The sequence below is a fragment of the Daldinia decipiens genome (genome assembly GCF_022478715.1).
Source record: "Daldinia decipiens strain CBS 113046 unplaced genomic scaffold F4813scaffold_16, whole genome shotgun sequence".
Taxonomy (NCBI): domain Eukaryota; kingdom Fungi; phylum Ascomycota; class Sordariomycetes; order Xylariales; family Hypoxylaceae; genus Daldinia; species Daldinia decipiens.
In genome coordinates this window covers 246,343-271,755 of record NW_026054559.1, presented here as the reverse complement: position 1 = coordinate 271,755, position 25,413 = coordinate 246,343, and the positions used below count along the sequence as shown (strand labels likewise).

General features: G+C 48.2%; 5 protein-coding genes across 5 annotated transcripts; 3 read left to right on the top strand and 2 right to left on the bottom strand.

Moving 5' to 3' along the window:
* Nucleotides 1-2,983: 2,983 nt before the first annotated feature.
* Nucleotides 2,984-4,873, top strand: F4813DRAFT_389375 (hexose transporter; the record flags this gene model as incomplete). Its single annotated transcript, XM_049246822.1, has 3 exons — nt 2,984-3,099; nt 3,213-3,485; nt 3,550-4,873. The coding sequence occupies 3 exons, from the start codon at nt 2,984-2,986 to the stop codon at nt 4,871-4,873; spliced, it is 1,713 nt and encodes a 570-aa protein (XP_049099605.1).
* Nucleotides 4,874-4,968: 95 nt separating this feature from the next.
* F4813DRAFT_70694 (uncharacterized protein) lies at nt 4,969-5,395 on the top strand. The gene has a single exon (XM_049248798.1). It carries the CDS (start codon nt 5,064-5,066, stop codon nt 5,319-5,321), a length of 258 nt encoding a protein of 85 aa, XP_049099604.1. The 5' UTR covers nt 4,969-5,063; the 3' UTR covers nt 5,322-5,395.
* A 703-nt stretch (nt 5,396-6,098) lies between these two features.
* On the bottom strand, nt 6,099-9,053 carry F4813DRAFT_70692 (uncharacterized protein). Its single transcript, XM_049248797.1, has 2 exons — nt 8,282-9,053; nt 6,099-8,192 (listed from the first exon to the last, which is right to left on the bottom strand). Exons 1-2 carry the CDS (start codon nt 8,669-8,671, stop codon nt 6,399-6,401), a joined length of 2,184 nt encoding a protein of 727 aa, XP_049099603.1. The 5' UTR covers nt 8,672-9,053; the 3' UTR covers nt 6,099-6,398.
* A 1-nt stretch (nt 9,054) lies between these two features.
* On the bottom strand, nt 9,055-12,595 carry F4813DRAFT_396158 (glycoside hydrolase family 3 protein; the record flags this gene model as incomplete). Its single annotated transcript, XM_049247795.1, has 7 exons — nt 9,055-9,644; nt 9,742-10,232; nt 10,286-11,588; nt 11,644-11,863; nt 11,917-12,175; nt 12,230-12,355; nt 12,404-12,595. 7 exons carry the CDS (start codon nt 12,593-12,595, stop codon nt 9,596-9,598), a joined length of 2,640 nt encoding a protein of 879 aa, XP_049099602.1. The 3' UTR covers nt 9,055-9,595.
* Nucleotides 12,596-22,197: 9,602 nt separating this feature from the next.
* F4813DRAFT_70573 (cation efflux protein) lies at nt 22,198-24,818 on the top strand. Its single transcript, XM_049248794.1, has one exon. The coding sequence runs from the start codon at nt 22,460-22,462 to the stop codon at nt 24,218-24,220; it is 1,761 nt and encodes a 586-aa protein (XP_049099601.1). The 5' UTR covers nt 22,198-22,459; the 3' UTR covers nt 24,221-24,818.
* Nucleotides 24,819-25,413: the final 595 nt, after the last annotated feature.

Sequence of the window (25,413 nt, the reverse complement as noted above, 5' to 3'; positions counted from 1 at the left end):
CTGTACATATGTACGTAGAGCTTCATTCGATGCATGTGGCGATATGTAGGGTACCTATCAATGGTAGATCCGCGGGTAGCAGCAGCAGCAGGGAGAGACTCTGGAAGGCTGCAGAATTCCCCTAGGGATTAGGAGAAATAGAATGTCGCTGGCCGTGACGCCGATATTTTCCGTCGAAAAATAGTTTTTTCTTTGATACATGTAATTGGCAACTATTGACGGAGATTCGGGTTAAGCTTTTGGACATTTTGGACAAGTCGAATTGATGGATGCATGTACATATTGAAGGTAGCGAAGTATATCCATACACATAGTGGACCTAGGTACCTAACTTAGGTACCTACATGTAGGTAATGCACTGGATGTACATACATACACTATGTACATACACTATGTACATACACTATGTACATACACTATGTACATACATGTAATGTACCTTTCGACCCACATTAGATGCAGAAGACAGAACCTTAAGCAAGCTGGACTGGATATTCCAAATATATTATCCCATAATAATGCGGCTTTTCATATACTTTTTTAAACTTCGTCCATTAATTTTGCACCAATAAGGTCAATAGTTCAATGCTCTTGGGTTAAGCACATGTTATACGTATCTACTCTCGGAATCTATTTGCTCTTCCAAGGATTTTCATACATACCTATGCATAGAATTAATCTAGCAGCACTGCTGATCGGGATGAACATAATCGAAAAGCCTCCCAAACGGAAAAAGACTTGTCGCTCAAGTTCATCTTGGCACCGGACTCGTGTGGAGTCTCCACGCTCGCACGCCTGCACGCTCGCACGCCTGCACGCCTGCGCCGCTATTGCTTCTTCGTGGAATCATGGGGGCATCGTCACATCGTGGAGCGCCTGGGGGGGGGGGTCTAGCAATCATTTCTGGTCTTCCCCGCAAAGGCCTCGTGTGATCTACGACTACTGCTGGCTGGACCTTTCTTATTCCGCACCAACAACTAAGCTTGGCTCTTTCAAGGCTGAACAATAATTTGAGCACGACTTAGGACTCGTCGTCCAAGCAAACCAAGGTACCCCCTGGTCCAACATTGAGGCATCTAATTCCATCTAACTAATCCCATCACGTCGACCGTTGGTCTTTGACCTGAGCCATCTAGTCCTAATGGAGTATCGTTGGAATCACCGCCATTTCTGATATCCTTTCATCCAGCATTACCCCGTGATAACTAGGCAATTGCAAGTATGCGTCGCTTATTCTTAGTTTTTTTTTATTAGTCCGATCACCCCTACTCACGTCTTCTAGCTCGTCGCTCTCATGCTGTGTTACCCTCAAACTAAGACAAGTTCTGCAGCCCAGAATATGGATTAGGGGATCACCGGGTTGAAGACATCGTTCATTGGTCTGCCTACCTCTCTTCCCCTTCGGGCTGCTCAGGTGTAACGAGATAATACCTACATGATGCCATATTTATTACACTCGTTCTACGAAATGCTGAGGCAAGGACCAAACAGGAAACCAATCTGCGTTCCTTGCAAGGTATCGACTGGTCGGCCGTAGCAAGTATGAATCCTTCCAAAGAGCCATCTATTTTTCTACCTTGCACAGGTACCTAACTCCTGGGTACCTAGCTAGGGACTTGGCCGCAAATATTGGCGTGCAACAGCAATATTACAAGCTCCAACAATTCCTAGGCGCCTAGGAACTATGCTATTAGCTTCAATAGAGGACGGTCTTGTCCCCTTGGCGACGAGATTTGGTTGTCTGGATTACCTGTTCGGACATGGATAGCTGCAAGTACAACCCCGAAAGTCGATGTCATTACCTGCAGAACACATGTCGACAAAAATACAATACATCTTGCGTGTGTGGCTTCTATGCAGGGCTTCAGCTCCCTCGTTGTCAACTCACTCATCAAGTTGAAAACTGGGAAGACGGTAAGCGACCCCGGAACCAGTTACGCATTGCATGTGGCATATTCTCTTCTCTATTGCTCCGTTGGTCAGCAGCCATGTGAGCGAGTAGAATAATACTCACGTTGCCGACTAGCGTATAGAGATACTCCATTGAGGTTCCTTCTAGTGATAGAAAATGTATGACTGGATCGGCACTAAGTCATATCTTGTCACCCTGTCCCTACTCACCAACCCTCATAATTAAGCATCGCGGAACGAATGCCGCCTATGAAAAAGAAAGGAGACTCGCTACTTATTCTAGCGGTATTCTCGATGTCGTATGATAGAAGTCGGTTGCCAGGCTAGCATCCTAGCCTACCTAACCTAGGAGGTAGCAAACTGGTTCAGGCCAGAGAGATCTTAGCGACTTATACATACATAGAAACCTCCAACTAGAGGCTAAACCCGAATGGTGTTGGGGACATAGCTATTCTTTGTTAGGTAAGGTATTGTTAGGTAAGGTATTGTTAGGTAAGGTAATGTACCTATTCTAGTATGCTAGGTACCTAGGTACAGTAAATACAAAGACGCTTTGCTGCACGAGTTGACGTTGACTGGTAAGCATGCAGTAAACAGGTAACCTAGGTCCTATGTAGGTAAGTAACTTACAATTCTGGATAACCAGGATGAAAATCCAAATTCAATGTTCAGAGACTCTTTTCTAGGGGGGGTCGTTGAATCGCAACCCCGTCTTTGGACTCGCTTAAGTACACCCACTCTGGCCCAGGACCAATCAGACGGGTTGACTTCTTGGCCCTCGCACGCTGTTTCTTGTGCTCCCCCCCCCCCTTTGGTTCTTCTTTCCCGCCTTTTCCCTCGCTGCCCTTTTTTTTTTCTCCACCCTGCAACTCGCACTCCAGGCACTCTATTATTACCCACTCCTGCCACTATCCTATCGATTCCCGCCTGTGAGTGTCCTGTCCTGGCCTATCCCCAAAGGTATCTCTCAATCAATGGGATACTGCACAATTCAATCGACAACCTCATTCATCGACTACGAGCGACGCAATCATCGTCAATAGTGCCGGTTTGACGTCGAAACACCGTCACCATGGCGATAGCCATGGGCTGGCATAAACCCGATAATGTCGCCGGCTCTTCTGCCCCGGCAATTATGGTTGGCCTCTTCGTAGCGACTGGTGGTCTCTTATTCGGATACGATACAGGGTGAGCATCACGACACAGCCTTTTCGCTTCAATCTGTCTGGGCTTCAATGCGTTGGAGGTAAATCAAAAAGGTAGCGCGATGTGCTAACTTAACACTTTTTTTTTTCTTCAAGGACGATAAATGGGATTCTTGCGATGAGTTCGTTTAAGAGCCAATTCAACACCGGTTACCGAGATCATGACGGCAGTTATGACCTTTCCCCTTCTGAAATTTCCATCATCGTCGCCATCTTAAGTGCCGGTACCGTCGCCGGTGCTATCATGGCCGCTCCTCTCGGCGACTGGATAGGCCGTCGAATCTCCATCATCGCCTCCGTCTGCGTCTTTTGTTTCGGCGTCATATTTCAAGTTTGCGCGGATGCCATTCCGATGTTGTTGGCGGGCAGGTATGTTCATGCTTGGCTCCTCTAATTGTTACTTCGGATTGGACTTGCTGATGCTGTCGTATAGGTTCTTCGCTGGTGTTGGTGTCGGATCCGTATCTGTCCTCGTCCCTTTATATCAATCTGAGATGGCCCCGAAATGGATTCGCGGTACGTTAGTTTGCGCATATCAACTTTCAATAACGTTCGGTCTATTGGCGGCATCCATCGTCAATCTCCTCACCCAAAAGATGGCCGGCCCGCCCGCGTATCGGATTCCCATGGGCCTTCAGCTCACATGGGCCTGCGTACTATGTCTCGGCCTCCTCGTCCTCCCCGAAACCCCTCGATTCCTCATCAAACAGGGCAATAAGCACGCTGCTGGTCTCGCTCTTAGTCGTCTTCGCCGTCTCGATATAACGCATCCTGCCCTCGTCGAAGAACTCGCTGAGATCGAAGCGAACCACGAATACGAACTCGCACTGGGAACCGCCTCCTATCGTGACCTTTTTGTCGGAACACCTCATCTCGGCCGCCGGACGTTAACCGGCTGCTGTCTTCAGATGTTGCAGCAACTTACTGGTATCAACTTTATCATGTATTACGGAACTACGTTTTTCACCAGTGCCGGCGTCTCGGATCCTTTCCTAATCTCCCTCGTCATGAACGTCATCAATGTCGTATCTACCTTCCCTGGATTATTCGTCGTAGAAACTTGGGGCCGTCGGAAATTACTCATGGTTGGCGCGATAGGCATGGCCGTGTGTCAACTCATCATCGCCATATTTTCTACCCTTGCGAGCGACTCGCAGAGCTCATTGGTAGCCAAGCTTCTCATCGTCTTTGTCTCCTTATTTGTTTTCTTCTACGCCGCATCGTGGGGTCCAGTTACCTGGGTCGTTACATCAGAAATATATCCTCTGAAGATTCGCGCAAAGTCCATGTCAGTTTCCACGGCATCTAATTGGTTATTAAATTTCGGCATTGCCTACGGCACACCCTTCATGGTGGAAGAAGGGAACGGTTATGCCGCCTTAGGGGCCAAAGTCTTTTACGTGTGGGGAGCTTTTTGCGTGCTTGCCGCCATCTTTGTATACGGTATGATTTACGAGACGAGCAAAATCAGCCTGGAGCAGATCGACGAGATGTACGAGCGTGTTCCCTTCGCGTGGAAGAGCAAAGATTTCGAACCGAGCTGGAGTTTCCAACAGTTGCGCGACGTCGGATTTGCGGATAGCGGTATCCCACCACCCGAACACGAATTACAAGCCTCTAGAACGACGACGACGACGACGACTAGCGAAAGCGTACAGACGATACATACTACAGATTCTAACCCTAATGACAGCCAATCGGAAGAGGATAAGATAATCAATCAAATGGGTATGGGTAATGTCGATTTCAGCTACTGATTCTCGATCCTTTCTCATCGTCTGTCGGTACGCAACCGCCCCTGTCTTAGTTATGATCGCCTCCATCGAAGAGGCTTGGGATTTTCTGTTCTTTGGTGTTACATCGGATATATAAGCGTAGGAGTTTAACGCGACGGAGTTTACGGCAACGGGAGTTGGACTGCTGGGGCATCATTCACAATTGGAATTTATGGGACGGCGGGTTTTGGTTTGGTGGGTACTACAGGCGGCATCATGTCAGTCAGGCGAGACATCATTTTGGGAACAATCACCGGTTCGCGTTGGGCATATAGCAAATCGCCTCGAAAAAGGCACGAGGCGTGCACGGCCCCTGGGCCGCATAGGTCCCCCTCCTTTTTTCTTCTCGTCAGGAGCTCGGACTTATTCTTCAACATGCCCGTATTGTAGGCCGAGCCGCCTTCGCGCTGCGTTCTATACCGCAGTGTAAGTGGCCTCGAGGGAGATCCTATTGTTTTTGCGAGTACTACAGCACGGCTTGAATAGATGGGGTGGTCGAGTTGATCTGTTGCTAGCTGCTTGGCAAATTCAAAAAAGTTGAAATGTTCAACTATTTTGTCTGATCTACTCCGTGACTATTAGAGTAGGTAGGTAGTCTTGTGTCGAATTCGGCTCGTAGTTTCTACCTCATATGCCATGATCGTAGATATCAGCATGGAAATAAGTTTCTGTAAATTTTGAGCGTGTGCTGTCGTCGATAGGTGGTAGTGAGATTCCCCTATTCTTGGAGTTGGCAGCCTCTCCTTAATAGGGGATGGGTTGGCTGCCTCCTTGCTTCGCTTGGGAATAGCATAGCATAGGGAATAAGGTACGGCGCCGTATAGCTTTTCGGTAAGCCGAGGGAGGAAGCTGATCTTTCTCCTGTCCCAAGCTTGACTTGACTTAACTTCTAGCCTAGCAGTGTCCATCGTATTTATACCAAATATTCCCGTCTAAAGTAACATTTATCAGACACGAAGAACAAGACATGTGCTGCTATACCCGTGTACCTGTATGTATGCACCTTAATATTATACAACGCGCCCCCAGCCGTCCCATTATATCAATACCTGGGGACGGCTAGCTCTAGGGCCAACAACGCACCCCAATTTCGCTCTCTTGTTACTTACTCCTTACGCTTGCTCGGCCAACAGATACAATACCCATCCATCTACATATCCCCGTCTTTATCCCTACGGCGTTCCATATTCGCAGCCCCAGTTCCGCTACGAAGAGAATTTCCTTCGATTAGCCATTAGCATAACAAGCCCTCCTACCAAAGCGTATTCCTTTTCTCGCTCGCTAGCCATAAATGAATTGGTTCCCCTACTCCCTATCCCCTATCTCCCATTTCCCATGTATTCCCTCCTTCCCTTCCTCCCTTGTCTTTTCCTTTCCAAAGAAGTATAGGTAAAAGAATGAGAACCTAAACGCAGGGGAAAGGTGGGACGTCCGTGAAGTTATACATATGCCTAGGTATTGCAGCCATTAAACACAGTATGAACACAATTCCATCACTCACTCAACCTTACCCTTTATACGTGAGGTACGTGTAAAATAGTAGCGCCATCCACACCACGCGCCAGGTCGTCGTCCATATCTCCCTACCAACGACCCCTAGCGTGTTTCGTGACCGCGACGCCGGTTTCCACGTGTCGCTGCTACGTTCCTTATCGTCGTAATAAGCGTCCCTCCTAATTTCTATGCGAGGGCCCTTATTCTGACCCCATCCCCATTTCCCGGAATTAGCTTTCGCTTTAGTATTGGGTGAGGCAGCGCGTGCTTGTGACCCCAACCCATTAGTTATAGATTGGCCGCGTGGTCTTGTGGACGACACGCGAGCCGAGGGGAATTTTGACGAGGATGTCCTTGATGAAGTTGGCGTCATGTCGGAAGCGAACCTGTCGTCACCTTCGGTCTTGGCTTTGAATATCGGGAGTAGTGCTGATGACGGGTGTTGGACAGGTTCTAGGGCGAACGGCTGGAGATTGAGGACGGGGACTAAGAAGGCGCGCGCTACAAGTATTAGTACGGTTATCACGCCAAGGGCAGTGTACGTCATATATGTCGAGATCTGTTGTGGGAGTAGGCAGAGATGAGTTTGCAGTGTAGTCTTCGGGGAGCCTGGGAGAGGGTTTCCCTTGTCATCGATGGGGTTGTACATAGAAACCATCTGGAAACCCGGCGTCGGCACCCCCATGGCCATGTTGAAACTCTTGACCGTGATCTCGCGGACGTTTCCCTGCTCCGGCGCGTGCACCACGTCGCAGTAATCATGGTCATCTCCGGAAAAGGCATGTATTACGTTGCCGATGTCCTTGATCAGCCTTTCGGAATCTTCCGGATTTAGTACATTCTGGTATTGGTAACCGCCCGAGACGCTAATGGCATTTCGGTGATCCGGGATTACGGGCCCTGTCTGGTCTTTAGGCGGTTTTGCCGGAGGCCAGTGCTCTCTCATCGGACCGCAGGGTGTTCCTGGATCTCGGTATAGAGGTACGTGCGTCAAGAGGACGGTCGGGAGATCGGGTGCACCCTTTCCTGGATCTATGGTCGGTAAGTTGCTATAATCTGCTGTTTCGATATCTTCGACTTTGTGCTCAAAAGCCAGCTCCTCTACTTCACCCCTCCAAAACCGCAGCTCCTTCTGAACAGCCCTTCGCTTCGTTGCCTGAACTTCTTTTAAAAATTGCTGGACTGGGCCGTAGATAGGCTGTAGATCGACCTGGCCTTTCATGCTCGAGGTACCAGCACTTAGCGACAGTGTGTCCACGGATACAAAGGTGTGGTTTCCGATGACATCAACCCTGTTCGTCTCTCCGAAATATGCATTAAATCGATGCCTCGCGGGAACCTTCACCTCAGCCCCGAAACCTAAGTCGTGATTCCCCGGTAAGCTCGAGATGAGTTTTCGTCCCCGCTGTCCAGGGCCGGGGGAAACACCCCCCAGATTCCAGTTGTCGTAGAATATGTTGCCGAACCTCGCATACTCCCGAAGCCAGTAATCGTCGCCGTATTTTCTATGCCATTCCTTCAAATATTTTCTCTCTTCGGCCGGTCGGTGCTCTTTTGCCCATTCCGGATCTTCGAAGTTCCCGTTTCTCGTCTTCCACTCTCTTCCGCCGTCAAAAAGGTCTCCCAGAAAGACGACAGTGTCTGGATGTAATTGCTTCTGTAATTGTATATATGATTGCCGCATGTAATTATCGGTTATGGCCATGGTGATGGGGCTGAGGGGCCACGGGCGACCGGGGTAGGAGTGAGGATCGATAATTTGGGGATCGGCGACGAATATTAATCGATGCGGGATTGTTCCAGCTGGCTATAAAATTACAATATGTCAATGATTTTGTTTTGTGCTTCTAGACCAATATGAAGAGCCCCTGAGGCTTCTCAGCATCTCGAACTTACCCAATCTTCCCAATGGTCCCAGTCGCAACTCCGTATTCGACTTGCGAACACCCAGCGTTCCCCCCATAGCAAAACGAGTATCCAGAGAGCCACGAGCAGATGCGGGAAGCTCAAGAGACGTTGTCGGGTCATATTCTTTCCGATTTGATGTGCTACCTTCATAGTCCAGCTCCAAGCTACTTGTCGGCCCCGTCCATTTATGTATCCCCAGAGTTGCCCCAGCATAACTCCGAAACAAGCAAGTATCTCGTCGCAGATGGATTGGGGCTCGTTGTTATTCCTGTAGTCGTAATCATAGGAGGAAGATGTAGGTAGAGGTAGGGAAGACGACGGGTAGCCGTAGCCGTTGCCGTAGCCGTTGCTATAAGGCGGCACCATTGCGATCGACATTGGTAGCCATAGGCGGGTACGTAGCTGTACAGTTAGTTAGCTGTATACTGGTCCGTGGGGATCACAGCTTGTTAGCTCCTTTCGTATTTCGTATGAATCTCTAAGCTAGATCTTCCGAGGTAGGCAAATAATAATATTAATTAAGGGCGCTTTGGGCCATGTTCTAAAATTGTAGACTAAGTGGCCGACTGCTAGAAAAGATGTAATAAGGTATTAACGTCTCTAAGAACGTGGAGCGTCGCCAAATCGTACAGTAGTGGAAAGATGGACCCTTGGTGTTACCTTAAAATGATACGCTATAACTTTATTTTTTATGTGGAGACTGCCAGTCTGCCAGTTAGGTACTGCGCCCGTGCGCCCATGCGCCCCCCCTTCTTTCGCACGAACCAGATCTAAATCTAGCTCGGATACCGTTTAAAGGCATGTTGGCCCTAACTACCTAATGTATGTAATTTGCCTCTTCTCCAGTATATGAATATGTGGCAATATTTACGACACCAAAACTCTACCTAGGTTAAGTGTTTAATGGCTCACGATATACCAAGTTTAAGCGATAAAACAAGAGATTAAAACCCAATATCCTCTCCGTAGAGAAGCAAGTATATTCGTGTACAACTACTTGTTCAGTTTATAACCTTGTAGTTAAAGAGTGAACCAGTATAATCCGATATCTCTCATGTCGGCATGCCTGGGAGCGCTCTTCTGATCAGAGCACCCCAGGCGGGAATCTCATAAAGTCCGGGGAATACGCCATTATTTCCATACCCAATCGCAGTATAGGGATATCAAATGCATCCAGCAAAGGCCCGTATGCGCAGCATCATAGCGCCCTTGCTACGCGCGTAAAGAGTGAACCAAAATAAGTTACATAAGCCTGAATAGGCCGAGTGGGTAATGTTGCCAATACCTAAAGAGGGTATAGAATTAAAATGTCCAAGTGAACGATTCTTTAACATCAAAAGGAATCGAATGCCTATAGACGGAACCGATTAGTGATTGTCAATAAGGGTCGACGAGATAAGTAGGTCGTAGGGGGGAGATCGCTAAGCGAGGGGTGGGGGGATGCTCACCTGATATCAGTCGCCGACGCCCCTATCAGCACTTTAAATGTGCCCTCCTCCGCGATCCATGCCGGAACCGAGTCGTCATAATATCCAACCGCGTACTTATCCAGCGGGATGATGATATGCTTGGTTTCCTCTGGCTGGAGCGATACCTTCTCGAATGCTACTAATTCTTTCTCGGGGCGAGGTAGCCTCGACTTGTCGTCTCTGACATATATCTGGATCGTCTCCGAGCCAGCTATGCTTCCCGTGTTAGTGATCGCCATGATTAGGTGGATTGGCGCCGACTCTGTCAGAGTCCTCCGGCTGAGGGACGGCCGGCCATACTCGAACGTCGTATATGAGAGGCCGTGACCGAACGGGAACAAGGGTGCGATGCTCGTCCGATCGTAGTGCCTATATCCGATGTACAAGCCTTCACCGTATAGAACACGTGAGTTCTCGCCGGGCCAGTTGTGGTACGCGGGAGTGTCTTCGAGCCGCCGAGGAAAGGTTGTCTGTTATAATTAGCCGACAAAATCGATGGGTTATTGGGGACTGCATAACTTACTGGGAGTTTGCCGCTGGGGTTCCGTCGCCCGAATAAGACATCGGCTAACGCGTTGCCAGCTTCTTGACCCTGATACCAAGCCTGAATGATGGTCGGTACTTGGTCCGCCCATGGCATGGTTACCGGTGAGCCGGATTGGTTGACTACAACCGTTCGCGGATTAGCCTTTACGACGGCCTCGATCAACCGATCTTGGCTCCCGTCGGAAGGAAGGTCCATTGTCTTTCGGTCATATCCCTCGGATTCCCATTCGGCATCGAGCCCAACAATAACGATGGCAACATCTGCTTCTCTTGCTGCGTCTACAGCTTGCTGAAGATAGTCGACCTGATCTTCCTCTTTGAAGCCGAGGCGGCAACCTCCGTATTTATGTGTCATGTTGAAAATCTTCTGCTTGGCGATTGGTCGAAGCTCGTTTGTCATCTCCACTCGCAGCTGTACTGGTCTTCCAGCTTGCATATCAACGTCGACCATATAATCGATAGAGCCGTCAAACATCGCCTCACCTTCTTCCGTCCAGTTCCAGAGGTCGAGAGCCAACTTTCCATCTACGTACAGCCTTCCAGGACCGACACTCATAAAACTGATCGTGTGCTTTCCGGTAGTGGTCGGTGTTATATAAGTCGTTGCTATAGCTGACCACTCGGGACCGAGCTGGGCCAATGGTGCGGAGTCCCATAGGAAAAGATCGGTATTCGTCCTTCTCTGTGTGACGATTACGTTGCCTTGGAATTGATCTCCGCTAAACCAGTCAAGAGTCACGCCCGGCTTGCCCGACTTGTCGGTACAGAAAGGCGACGCGACCGGAAGCCACTTATGAATGTGACATCCTTGGGCATATACGACTTCCTGTTGTGCTGCTGCTATAATGCTATCGAGCGGAAGAGTGTTGTAATAAGGGTTAAGACTAGCGCTACCTCCACCGCCGGCGATGGCCCGGTTGGCGTTCGGACCGATGACCGCAACTTTGGTGGTTCTAGGGTTGAGTGGTAGGATTTGCCCTTCGTTTTTCAACAGAGTTAGACCCTCCGCTCCCGCTCCACGGATCAACATCCTCGTATCTTCTCTGTCGTCTTCACGCTCGGCTTCTTCTGCCGACATATCATCTCCCTTGGTGCGTTCGACAAGGGTCAATACGTTTTCTGCGGCGACATTTACATCGTCAATCGTAAGTTGACCATCATCGATGGCTTCCAAGACCTTGTCGAAGCGCCACTTAGACGAAAAGGGGAATTCTATATCACACCCTGCCTTTATCGACTCAACAGTCGAATTGACACCGCCCCAGTCGGACATGACGGTTCTAAGAATCCCAAACATCAGCCACCGATCTTAGCTTGGATAGAAATTAGACTTACCCGTCATAGCCCCATTCTCCTCGCAGTATATCTTTGAGCGTGTGGTTGTTCATGTCGGCGTGAGTGCCGTTGATTAGGTTATACGCAGACATGACGGCCCAGGGATTTGCTTCTCGTACAGCTATCTCGAACGGCCGAAGATACAGCTCTCTCAACGGACGTTCCATCATCACCGAATCGATGGTAAGCCGATGAGTTTCCTGTTCGTTTGCTACGAAATCTGTTCGATTATCAGTTGAAGTTCCGAATGCTAGCAGGTAGATGGTAGCGAACGCTTAATGGTCGCGGCAACTCCTTTGGACTGCAGCCCCTGTATATACCTCGAGGCGAGCTTGCCGGTGAGGAGCGGATCTTCCGAGAAAGACTCGAAATTTCGGCCGCCGAGAGGATGACGATGCATGCAGACTGTGGGAGCAAGGAGCACATTGGCCGACCTGGCCCTGACCTCATTGGCTAAGTGCTGACCAACAGTGTATAGCAGATCTTTGTTCCAAGTAGCTGCAAGCGAGATACCGCACGGGAACAAGGCTGCCTGAGCAAGGCCGATTATTAGCAAGGCCTTATAACCTCGAGATCTTTGACTAACCTTGGTACCCCCAACAAAGATGCCTCCCCGAGCGCCATTAGGGCCATCACTCGTCTTGATGGCTGGGATGCCTTTAGACAGTATCGATTTCGTCCGCCAGAAGTCCGCAGCAGTAAGTAGCGATACCTCGACAAGTTAGCAATATGTCAGCATCGGATTTCTCTAATTATATACCTTCTCCTCGAGGCTCAGTTGGGCTAGCTTCTGCCTCGCTAGCAACCGACAATCCTTAGAGGTGGCAACTTTTGGAAATGGACTTCCGGGAGGAGAGAATTCCGTATCTGGTGTCGTATTGCTTCCGACACTCTCGTACGGCGATGCGTTGGGGTCTACCCCATAGAACTGCGCGTCTTCAATATGCTCCATATTCGAATAATGGCTGAATATGTCTCTTATTATAGCTGGTTCTTCCAGGAAAATAGTCGCACGTGATCTACAGCGAGCCTTGATGTCTTCGAACGTTATTAAGATTAGTTAATAATGAGTTGAGAGTTTGCAAATACGTCGCGCAGACGCGGGGATATTGGTCAAGAAAAAGCCCTGTAAGGCGAAGCGAAGTCCGTCGACGAACCCGGTCCCAAGGTAACCTTTTCCCTACGAGTATAAGGGGGATCTCAAAGGTTATATGAGTCAAGTACAGCTTCAGGACCGAACGCCAAGATCGAGGAGATCTTACTTATGTATCAATGGGAGGAGGCAATACGACGTCACGGCCGAGACGATGGCAGCTATCTATCAAAGTATACGATGGGACCTTCAGTATATACGAAGGCAGGGGTAATAGAATTCGAATGGTACTATACACGAGAATACCGACCAGGAGGACAATGCGGTATTTCCCATAGCGGACGTCCCAGGGCCACCGCTCGCAAGTCGAGCAGGCCGTCGAAGGATCGACATGTTATCAATGGATTTAATAGTTTCGATCAATGGCATATGCCGCAATGCCGCCGAGAAGTGAGGAGTGGAGATAGAGTGTACGTCCTGGAGTCGACGTGATCTCTGGGTTGCTTTTAGTGCAACCATTGTCACTTGACAAGTCCGTCTACGAGGGACACTATATTGCTGGTCCTAACTAGGAAATACCCACACCGGCAGGAACGGACCGGAGGAGCGTTGTTTCAGGGTACTTGAGAGAAGACGAAACAAAAAGCACGCCCACGCAACCACGTTGGTGTCGCGCAAATAGAGTGGGGGGCCGCTACGGGGAGGCCTTATCCATTCGGACGTGGAGCACGGGGGCAAGGGGTGGTATGTCGGACAAGGCGGTCAAGCGAGCCAAGATCCTAGCAGCGGATGACGAACTGAAAAAGAAAGGGTGGAGAGATAGCCACAGACAAACAGCTCCTAGTTATATACTCTCTTTTCCTCAAAGCGGAAGAATGACTGCGACTATGATTAGCTAGTGTATATCACGGTAGAGTGGTTATAGATTAGGAGGAGGCCCACAAACCCTGCGAGTTTATAAGTCGTAACCCCCCTCTATTACACAACATATATTCGCCAGTCATTGCAACGATTCCTAGGCGAACCGGATGGGTGGTTGAAGCGTTACCTCACTCATGGCCCAGCCACCTAAGAGACTTGGCCGCCTACAAGGCCGGCGGAGGGAGTCGTACGGAGTATAGGGCGAATCGGATCACCCTGAGCCTCGGGGTGCTGATCTACACTGCAAGTCCTTCTCAAGTAAGGCGTTGGCGTCTACATACGCAGCCGGCCGTTCTATCCTTAACTGGTTCAGCTAGTCAATAACCGATAAACCGATACATCCATAAGAGATTCCAAGAGCGACTAGGAGGCTCAATGTATACAGAAGGGCTAGATAATGTGAATATTGGGCCAGAATCCACTTTCCGTTGGTCCGGGCTTGAACGGTATGGATCTATATGGATCTTGGCTACGTGTTAACGGTGAGGAAAAGCATAATGCAATCTTATGAAGACCCCCCAGGTCCTATACTCGTAGGCCAGAGCGGCGCTGAGTTGAGAATGATGGTTTCCTAAGTAGGTAGTCAAGGAGTCTGAAGACCCAGTATTATCGGCCATCGCATATGTAGACTAGTGAATGCGTCGAAGATCCGGTAGCGTACCTATGTTTATAGGTACATCAATGTGCACATCAATGTGTACCTATGCATGTACCTAACATATGTAGGTGATCATGCATTTTGAATTTGAATTGGAGACGGGATTCCTCTGTTAGGAAAAGTTTGAGGTGGTTTTACCAGTGGCAGTTTGCTGGTTCGATAGGTAGTTAGCTCTTTCCACTAAGTGGGAAAGACCCACAACTATTGAACCTTACGGGACCCAGTTAACGCATTCGGGTTCACGGCCCGGAAGTACTCCAATTGGGAAAGGCTACCTGGAAGGAAGGAAACGCCAATTGACCAATTGACCAATAGTAACGTCTTACCTTATTTTTGCAACTGCACAATATCTTTCTATCTTTCAACTCTCAAGACGACGAGTCAAGTCTATACATTTCGTTATCCTAATCTGGATCGAAGCCCCCCTGCCCTGACCTATCCATATCCATGCTTGCAGTATGCTAGAATGGCGTCTTTCAAACGTACGCTATGTACTAGGTTATATGAGTAAACCCTGCAAGACAGGATCCGTTTCCACGTGAAGCACCTTACCTTGGTTGGGTCTCGGTATACTATGTAGCATACCAAGCTCTTCAACCTGGATCTTCTTCGGATTCAGAAGCAAAATTCAATTGTTTGCAGCCGAAATTATTTCAACCATACCGATCGATTCGGTCCAGTTAGGTCCTCGCATCTGCAAAGATGAGTAAAGTACTTCCGATTTCCGAGACAAGTGGCCCAGCATTATGGATGACCTACTATGTATCTATCCATGACCTTCCGCATACTTTCTTAGACGCAGATAAATTAATCTAATAATTCTTCACCTAGGTGTACAACGGTGATTCCTTGTCGAACCCGAGGTTGATCAAGTCTTCTTCTGGAAGTCCGATCGATAAGTCTAAGTCTTAGCTACTCTGACAGCCCAACCCGCATGACTTAAAACCCCATGGTAGGTGGGAATATCCGGGGGTAACATACTTTACCCGAGTTCCCGGACGCTCAAATTTTGTACCCTTGGCACGCACCTTGGCCTATCTTTAACGACACTATTTTTTCAATATTTCCTTTTCACCTAGATATCGTATATCTGACTAACCTTTCGACAGGCACGTTACAGAGTCTATCTTGAAGGATTGACTAATTGCTATACGTTTCGATGACGCAACCCGTGCCGAGATCCGCCTTGGGGCTACGAAGCTCGAACCCGACTCTCCTCGGCGGGCCGTCTGACCCACACTAGTTCTAGACGGTCCTTAGGGTCGTGCGCCCCTTAAGATCCTTCTCCACTCCGGCCCTATTCCGCTTTATCTCACTAGGTTAGCATTTTGTCAGCATACACTACTGTTTTTGCTCAGCTCTACCGTAGGCGCAAGATACTTAAATCCGTAGAGAAGCATCAGAATCGAACCAGCTCAATTTATTTTTTAGTTGCTATGGTGAGACCTACCGTACTCACAAAGTTTGAAAAGCTTCCTATATCGCTAATAGGTAGTAGTTGGATAGTAAGATTGTCAGCTTAGGTAACATACCAAGCCGAAGCTTCGATAGTAACGCCTGTACACCATAAAAGTCAAAGCAAGCCGAGATGAGGCTCATTATCTTTGTAGTCTTAGCAACCCTCTCGCTTTCATATGAGCCGTCATATTCGCATTAGCACCGTTGCTTTGATCGACTTGGCTTCGGCATATATATGAAACAAGGCAGGCAGATGCACAGATGCGTTCTAGAAACGAGTTTAGTCGTTGCGGTTCTCGATCGCATAGTGGGCCGTCATGACCACGAACCAGGCGCGACTCACCTCGACGTGCAGGAGAACATGGGGTGGAGCTGATCAACCTGCCGTCCCGTACCACTGTTCCATCCTCTCGAGCCTCTTCAGAAGATAGCCGAGCTTGATAGGAACTGATCTCCTGTGAACGAGGCTCGCTGACAAAACTCTGAGAGGACCAAGTCACTCCCGTCGTAGACCATAAGGCCGATTATGATCATTTCGGCATGTTCGACCGGTTTATTGATCTCATCTCGGTATTTTGCTTTTTCATCTAGTAAAATCACACTCGCTAGCTGTGTGAATGGTTATCAAGTCGTGTCCGGATTGGCTCGGAAGTTTTATCCGTGGCCTGCTAGTTAATCTATTTCGCCTGCAGCCTACATATTGTGGCTGAAGAGAAGGGCAACACTCCTACCATATATGGCCTCGCTAGATATTCGGAGACTTGGATGTCACGCTATTCTTCTGTTGCTTCAACTTAGCGGTTAGCTGACCGACTAATGCAACTCGGTTCTCATGCAGCATTGTGCCGTCCGTAATTCGGATCCAAGTATCCAGTTACGCCTTGACCTTCTTACGCACGTGGTGCTTATCAATCTTATCCCAACGTCCTATGGCTCTTAGTACAGCTCTTAGGACTCGTCGATACGGATTCAATCAGGAGGGCCATTCAACATTCCGATGAAGAGGCTTCCATCTAGAATGGGATATGCACATGTGGGAACACTTTTGATAGCCATAAATGCACTCCGGAGTGCATCATATCATTATTGCCTTGGCGCGGACCAGATAACCCGTTCGGCCTTGCGAGGGTAGCCCTCGAGCACACATTCCTAGGTTATATTAGAACGCCGTCTATGTTATCACTTACGGTAGTCCTTATTACGCAGTCAGAATATTACAACGAGATTTAAGTTCCGGCTATTCACTTGTTGGAAACCCTTGGCTGTCTACTGGCTAGTACGCATCCTCAAGCCTGACGGCTTTGTCCGGAGTTTGTCGCTTCTGAAGATATCAACAAGCGTTGATCCAAGGCCGCGCATTATATGACGGGTTCGAACCGACTTCTATTACCTTGGAATCCCTCGTGGTGTGTCGTTTTATCTATAGTTAGTATACTCCGATATGCACGCCGGCAGCTGATGCTCCCCAACTGCAGTTCTTAGCTATCCTCTTCGGCTTTTCGATTGCTATAGACACGCCATAACATATGTCGCGTACTACTTAAGTAATAAGTAGCTCCCATAAGAAACCCCCACGGCTTCGGATAGTTTAGGGAGGTTACACTACTTTGAATGACCAAATCATAAATCTTCGCGCTGCGCACATCAGCTTTGCGAGATTGGTCTTTCCTTACAACTCCCGAGGTGGAAAACCTATCACGCGGTGAGTTAGTTTCGCAATCAGGCACGTCTAGCCGTCGGTCACAAATTCCTTCCCATGACTCCAGATGAACGGCCCTCGATGGAGTAGGGTTGTATACTCGTGCCAGCGAGCTTCTAGAAACATAACTATTAGGGTTACGCGAGAAATGGTCCCTGGTTAAACAAGAGACGTAGATGAAGTAGGTAGCTAACGTGTGTTTTCGCTTAGGAGCACTAAGAAACCCGCAAGATCCCAGGGAATAAATATAATATAACACACGATCTCTTTACTAATGCCCTCCCCTTTCCTGATAAACCGTTCTGCTGGGATGAACGACCCCTCTTTCACTATCAGTCTCGACTGCACACGCTTTCGCTTAGATCCGCAGTACCTACTCAACAATAGCCGGAAGTTGGTAAATACTCCCCCCCGCATAGACAACTTATCCGCGGCTCGACCATATAATAGTAACCTAAGGTTCATTTATATTTCGGCCTTGCGTCGCTGGATCCCATCAATGTAGGTACGAACCTATAGAGGCAGGTAGCTAGTTGGTTGACCCACGTATACTACGTTTCTTCTAGTCCTCCCTCTCTCATACCGACATTCTTCAGAGTACCCTACGGCGGCCTGCAGATCGGTCCTCTCTTGTAAGTTTAAAAATACCTTTAGGTCATCCGTATCCAACTTGCTTCTCACGAGTGGGAGTATTGTAACAATGGACGTACACTACCGACATGCACCACACGCTTGGCAGTAGATACCATTTCGCGCGAAGATGAATTGTTACGTCCCGTTCCTCCCGCAGCCAGGGCCCAGGATGACACCTACATTGTGACCGCTGCTCAGGAATAGCCACTTACTTCGTCCGTCTGCCCCCCCCCCGCCTCTAAGTGGCGATAGAGATGCTACGACAACAGGTGGTCACGGTTGGCGCATAGGTGCGGTAGCCCTGCAGTTGAATACCCCCGGATCTTAAGTTAGGTTTATAGACCAATACAGTAATATATCCTTGAACCATTGCCGCTAGAGTCGTAACCTATATTCATTTGTCTCAAAAGTTAATCATAGGTTTTAATCAAGTTTTCACACAAACTACTGTCCAGCCCAATAACTAAGCACGAGCGCGGCTAGCTCGCCTGGAGAGCATATAAATACACGTAATTATACATACATAATATAGTGAGGTAATGGTGGCAAATCATTGAGCCCCCTAGGTGGCCGTTGAGATCGACAGACTAGGCCGCAGGCAAGGAGACCACTCCAACTCCAATCGAAGACAGAAGCATTGCCATTGATATACCCGCAGGGAAAATATATGTTACTGAGGCTACCGTGCTTGTAATTCGGCTTCGGTGTCCTGTGACCGTATCCATCATTCTTACCAGACGCCTTTAAGCAAGCTCGATTACCACATCTCGCCCCCTATCCCCGAAGAAGCCCGCTCGCAACTCCCTAACGTCTAGGTTTTCAGGAAATCCTGTCTCAGGCGGAGGATGGTGTCTGTCTGCGAGGCAATGTTCCGCATCTATAGGCCAGGATGCTCGATTCGTGTGATGCCTCCCATGCTACGTCCGGAGACTAACCCACGGCTGAGGGGAAGCCGTCTTGCAACCGGTTTGGGGGGGACTAACGCAGGGATTTGCGGATTGAGAATGCTTACTGGGTGGCGTTGACATTCTGGGTAGTATTAATGGCAGGGTCGTCGTCGTATCCCCTTCACGATGGGTAGACGGAGAGAGGAGCCAAGTAGAGCATGGTAGGGACGGCGGTCGTGAAGGGTAAGTATACCCTGTCTATACTGGTAGAGAGGGTAGGAAACGTCTGCCCGCCCCTTTCTGTGCTGGACTATAACATTTCTTGCTTTCACTGCTTGGACATTTCGAAGTATTTTGTCGTCTTGTCAACGATGTCGCGAGAATTGAGCATAATGTGTTGCCAGGTACCTACTTACTTGCTATCGCCCTGCTACGATTGCGTGTTCGTCGGATAGAATATTTCCCTCAGGCCGTTCGTATCTCTGACGAACAAAAACGATTGTCTAATTTGTTAGCTCAGTGGTAAAACTGTTAAGGTAACTACTTTCAAAGTTACTGGTGATGACTTTACCTTTCCATTCACATTGCCCCCGATTTCTAAATGCTTGTCTTTATACCCAATTTCAACACATTTTACATGCATTTGAGCTAGTATATGGTTTGACCCGAGCCGACCAATTCCGGTCATATATCTTGTCAGGGGTAGGAAGGTTGCTAAATGTTAGGAATGCTATCACGAGTCTCCGAGAAAGCCGTCAACGAGTGGCTCTAGCCTTCTTTATTACCTCGTTTTTTTTCATTCTACTTCTATTGATATATAATTCGAGGTCTTAAGATCTGAAATGTTGTTAGGATCTTGGATGGGACATCCAGAACAAATGATATATTTAGTACGTATATCCACTGGCTTTTTCAATCGGGATTAAGTTTCTTGTGGACCAACGAAATTCTTTCCATGCTTCTTCATTCACCTCGTAACTGGTGTTAATAGTATATTAGATATTATGTTAACAAATCTGCTAGCAAGTTTCGTGTTATTATCTGTATGGAATCCAGCATACCAGCATCTAAGATGATACACCAAAAAGCTATATGCTCTCGGCAGCGAGTACTCCATTTACTCATATAGATGCTCGAATGGATGAAGAGGAGGAGGAAGAAGAAGAAGAAAGGCAAGATGTTTTATGATAATGAGACAATATTCGGAAGAGCCAGGCCAACAAGGACTTATTAAATAACTCCTAAGCCACGAATGATTCGGTGGTAGAAAGTGAGTCCTCTCAGCTAAATAAGTCAAAAAAAAATGCCGGGGTGAGAATATACTAATGATACGATGGTAGTTATTCCTTTAACTATCAAGTCAGTGAGACTAATTGTATCTCTGAGCGTCTGCTATACGGATAACAGCACGTGACTATATCTATGGGATCTATGGGTGGTTTTAATACTGAACCTAGGGATGTAATGTCATTTTTCGGCCATTTGTGACTGAATGCCTCAAATGTCGTAGACAGGGTGACGATTGTTACTGTAATATTATATTTTGGTAAGGTAACAAGGCAAAATGTTGTAGAAGATGTTGAGAAACCTCACAGCTCTACTTCGGACATTACTCAGCCAGCTTAGAGGAGACTTGAATCTTAGATAGCACCTTAAAGACCGCCAAGGGTCGTCATAACACATAGCCGAAGTGTTAGGATTCTAGATAAGACATCTACAACAAAGAATACTGTTAGTAGGTATGTATAGCCGTAGACTCTCGTAGCTACAGTGGGGCGAATTGTAGTTTAGAGTTTCTCGCGGAATGAGAAGGGTTCTTTTAAAGCGTCGAAGAATTAGTTGGCGGTTAGTGATGGGTTGCTGTATGGGTAGGGAGAAGCTAAAACCACGATGCAAAGTATCCCATTTCCCTAAAAGACTCTAATTTAGGGAGGGCCAGAAAAGTAAGTTACGTCACTGCTGTCAAAACTTCAGGTCAAACGGTAATGTTGGTGGGCCGTGCTACGCAGACTCCGTGCGTGAGTTTTGGGTGGTTACTAGATTTAGATTTAATATTCCGTGAATGCATTTATTTCGATGCTCGAGCGTTTGAGAACTGGGCTCAGTCGTAGATTTTTAGTCACAAGGGACATTGAAAGGGACTGTTGGTGGCGGTTGTAAGTATGCTGAGTAAAGAGGCTTTATAAGAGAAGGGCGATTATTTACCCCTAGTTAGAAAATATGCTACCGACTTCTTTGGCCTTCGACCCGCCTGTCCGTTCAAGGGAAGATATGGCATTGATGTTATTATTATTGTATTATCATCAGGGTCGTTTGCGAAAAGGGCGACATTGTTCGGAATGGGTCCCGAATATTGGGGAATAAACACAATCCGAAGATTGCTTACCGAGAATTATAATTGAGGTGCGCATTCCAGCACACGAAGAATTGTCGAAGTCGTTTGATAATGGGTCGGATATATACTTACCTATATAGGGGTATGCAGAATCGGTTGATGTTTCTTCAATGTTTAATGTTACGACATCATAAGGTTTCCTAGGTGCATCCTAGGTGCATAACCTACCGCCTATGTGCCATCCGGTCAGCCCGATTTTAACGGAAACCCCGGTTATTCGGTTATACATAGGTACCTACCTACATAGTACTTCGCTGCTGCCATAAAAGATTTCGATACTTTCCATATAAAGCAGGCCAATGAGATGCTCTGATTCAATCAGATAGAACAAGCGGCAAACCTCTATGTATGACATAATACATAGCGCTATCAGTCCCTTATGTAGAAGTTCCCTCTTTCCTCGGAAGGCCAATCCCACCCAGGACAAACATCATTCGGTTTTAGCTGCGTCTACCGCGTCTGTCAGGTCTGTGCTTCATCTGATAACAACATCCCCACCATTTGCGATTTCCGAGCAGTGCTCCTCTCCGAGCTTGCGTTTTGACTAGGTCCCGCTGCGTCTGCATGTCTGCATATCTGCATGTAGTTATGGATCTTTGATCTCCCGTTAGGCTCCACAAGAAAGTCCCCTTGCGTTTTTTACATAGAAGAACCAGAAGAGGCCCCCCAATTCTTCCACTTTTACGTCTCAGAAAATCCTCATTTGTTTCGTCTGTTTCGAACCGGCAATTTTCGTCGCCCTGTCGGCAGGCAATCAGACAATAAATACCTACCAAGGTGCCGACGGTCGTATGGCTACAACAATTAGTGTCTAATACCTACCTGTTTAATTACACACTTAACTTTCTATTTTATCACACCAACCAACGCTGGGCCGGCCTAGGTTTCTAGATTTCTAGCTTTCTAGATTCCTAGATTGTCTAAGCGAACCCGCAGTTCCGGGCTATCGCCACTAATCTTTTTTCCTCTTCTTCTGTCATACATAACCACAGGACAAGAAGTGAACGAGCTCCGGCTCCGTCGCATTCTTCGACAAACATCTATCGATTAGTCCAGCGCCAAAACCGACGCGATGGCTTGGTCGAAAACTACCCGGATCAGCATCATGCTGGCTATTGATGTCGTCTTCTTTCTCGTGGAGTTGATATCGGGTTTTATGGTCCATTCCTTGGCTTTGATGGCAGACGCGTTCCACATGCTGAACGATATCATCTCGCTGATTATTGGTCTGTGGGCCGTAACTGTCGCCAAGAGAGAAACTACCAACAAATTTTCTTACGGCTGGGTTCGCGCCGAAATCCTCGGTGCTGCTTTCAACGCTGTTTTCCTAATCGCCCTTTGCGTCTCTATCATTCTCGAAGCGTTAACTCGGTTCATCGAGCCTCAGGAAGTCTCGAACCCGAAACTCATTCTTATCGTGGGCTGCTGCGGGCTGGCTTCGAATCTAGTCGGGTTTTTGGTTCTGGGAGGACACGGACACGATCATGGCGACCATTCCCACGATGATGAGCACGAGCATGGACACGAACATGTTCACAAGCACGATAGCATTATAGCCGCCGAGGAGGGTAGAGTAACCGCTACAGAGGCATTGGCAGACGAGAACGCCCCGGTGGGAGATATTCTGCCCGAAGTTGCGGTAGCAAGAGCCCGTGCTGCGAACGCCTCGCCAGAGACCGTTCGTCACATCCAATTCGAGCAGCTAGGAAAGGCGGACCACCACGAACGAGGCGCCAGTCGGAGCTCCATTCCTAGGGGAAGAGAGCGTCGACGCGCAGGTAGCCTTAAGCATAGTCGCTTAGCTAGTATTGATGACTTCAGCATTCATCCGGCCAGCTTTAGACAGGACATCATCGAACATAGCCGATCTAGCCGTAACGAGGAGACTGATGAGAGTTCTATCGACGATGATTATGCGGATTCTCCTGTTTGTGAGGAATCTGCTATTGACGAGACCACACCCCTGGTAGCGAACGAGCGTGTGGCAGATAAGGCGTCCGCCCACAAGGGTTACTCAAGCCGGTCGAGAAGTTCTCATCATCATCACCGTGCTAGACGTGACTCAGGGACGCACTTGGACCACCATCATAACAGGCCGGCGTCCAAGTCGAAGAAGGGACACGGTCATGGCCACAACCACGCCGACATGGGCATGAACGCTATGGTCCTCCATGTCTTGGGCGATGCTCTGGGAAACGTTGGCGTCATTGCTACCGCTTTGATTATCTGGCTAACTGATTGGTCGGGACGATACTATGCTGATCCGGCTGTGTCATTATTTATTACGCTCATCATTCTTAAATCGGCAATTCCTTTGACGAAAGCGACGGCCCAGGTGCTGCTACAGGCTACGCCAGATCACATCGATCTCCAGGACATTAAAGAGGACATCCAGGCTCTACCAGGCGTAATTAGCTGCCATCACGTCCACATCTGGCAACTTTCCGACACAAAGGTGATCGCGTCGCTGCACGTGCAGGTCGCGTTCCCCATCACGAGTGAAGGGGGAGAGAAGTACATGAAGCTCGCTAAACAAGCACGGAAATGCCTTCATGCCTATGGCATCCATAGCGCCACCATCCAACCCGAGTTCTGTCTGGATCAAGACTGCATTCCCATCGACGACGGCTCTATGACGCTTGACGGACAAGCCTCGCCACGCTACCCACCCGATGTGTGTCTTCTAGAATGTGTAGATGATTGCGTGGGCCAAGGTTGCTGTCCGCTGCCTTCCCGAACCGGCTCTAAGGCAGGATCGAGCCGCAGGTCTAGTCACTCGGTATCTCACGATCACAACGAGGATAGCAATCACGGACATGGACATGACCACTAGGGGAGATTTGGCCGACAGAGAGAAGAAAATACTTGTAACTTTAAACGTTCATTAATATTGGGCTGTCATTATGGTGTGGGAGTGGTACGGTACTGGTCGGCTCTGACTAGACAGACTAGATGAGCGCCTCTTTTGTTTTCTAGTACAGGTCTAATAGTGCGTAGGCGTTTAGGGCGAAAAGGGAGGGCGAGGGTGGTCAATCACAATGTACAGGTCAGGCTCCGAAATGCATATTTATTACATATAATGCAATGCATTTCATTCCTTGCGATGCTCGAGCGGGCGGTGGCATATAGATGCAGATTTGTATTATTACTCGGTACATACGGTCTATACGACGTGTACATATAGTCTTAAGTATATGTAACTATATGCCTAGGATACTAAAGATGAGGCTCATGAGATACCTAGGTTAACTCATCGCGAATGGATATCGTATATTAGGTACTTTGGTATGTATTATGTTAGGTAGGTAACCTAGGGAGTTATATCCGACGTAGCATTTCACGTGGACGTGGACATTTGAAACTGGGCGTTTGCTTCACTCAGCCCCTTTTTACCCTTTGAAATTTAAGCATTAGCAATAGCCGCACGGACGCTTACTTTTTATTTATCTTTAGCGATTTCGCCTCATCTCAACCTCACCTCACCTCTGCGACGACGAGTTTGACAGTTATTTGATGGGGTACGGTAGGTATCCCGAGTGTGTAGGTATTTATCCCTATATATATATATATATATATATTGAGTCCTCGACAAGCTTCGGAACCATGACTGTTATTTCTGTCTTATCCCGCATAAGAGCCGGCAATATTCGGCGAATATTGCTTGATTACTTACACGTTTGATCATCTCGTTTAAGCATTAAACCCGTCCGTAACAGGCAAGGCATGAATGATCGCCCGACAAGGTGCGAACGCTTCTCTTCCTCTTTCTCTTCCTCTCTCTCTCTCTCTCGATATTCGATATTCGATATGTATGGGGAGTCTGTAACGTAACGACTGGCTGGCCCCTGGGCGTATCAATCATCCCTCGCGATACATAGGCTACCGATCGGGGTTGGGTTAACCCCCGTTCACGCATTCGCGCTCGGGATGGCTACGCCGGTGGGCGTGGTGTGAAACCGGGTGCGGTAGGTTTGAGTAATTGTCTGTCTAGTTTTTTTTCTTCTTCGAAATCTGCTTTTCTATTCT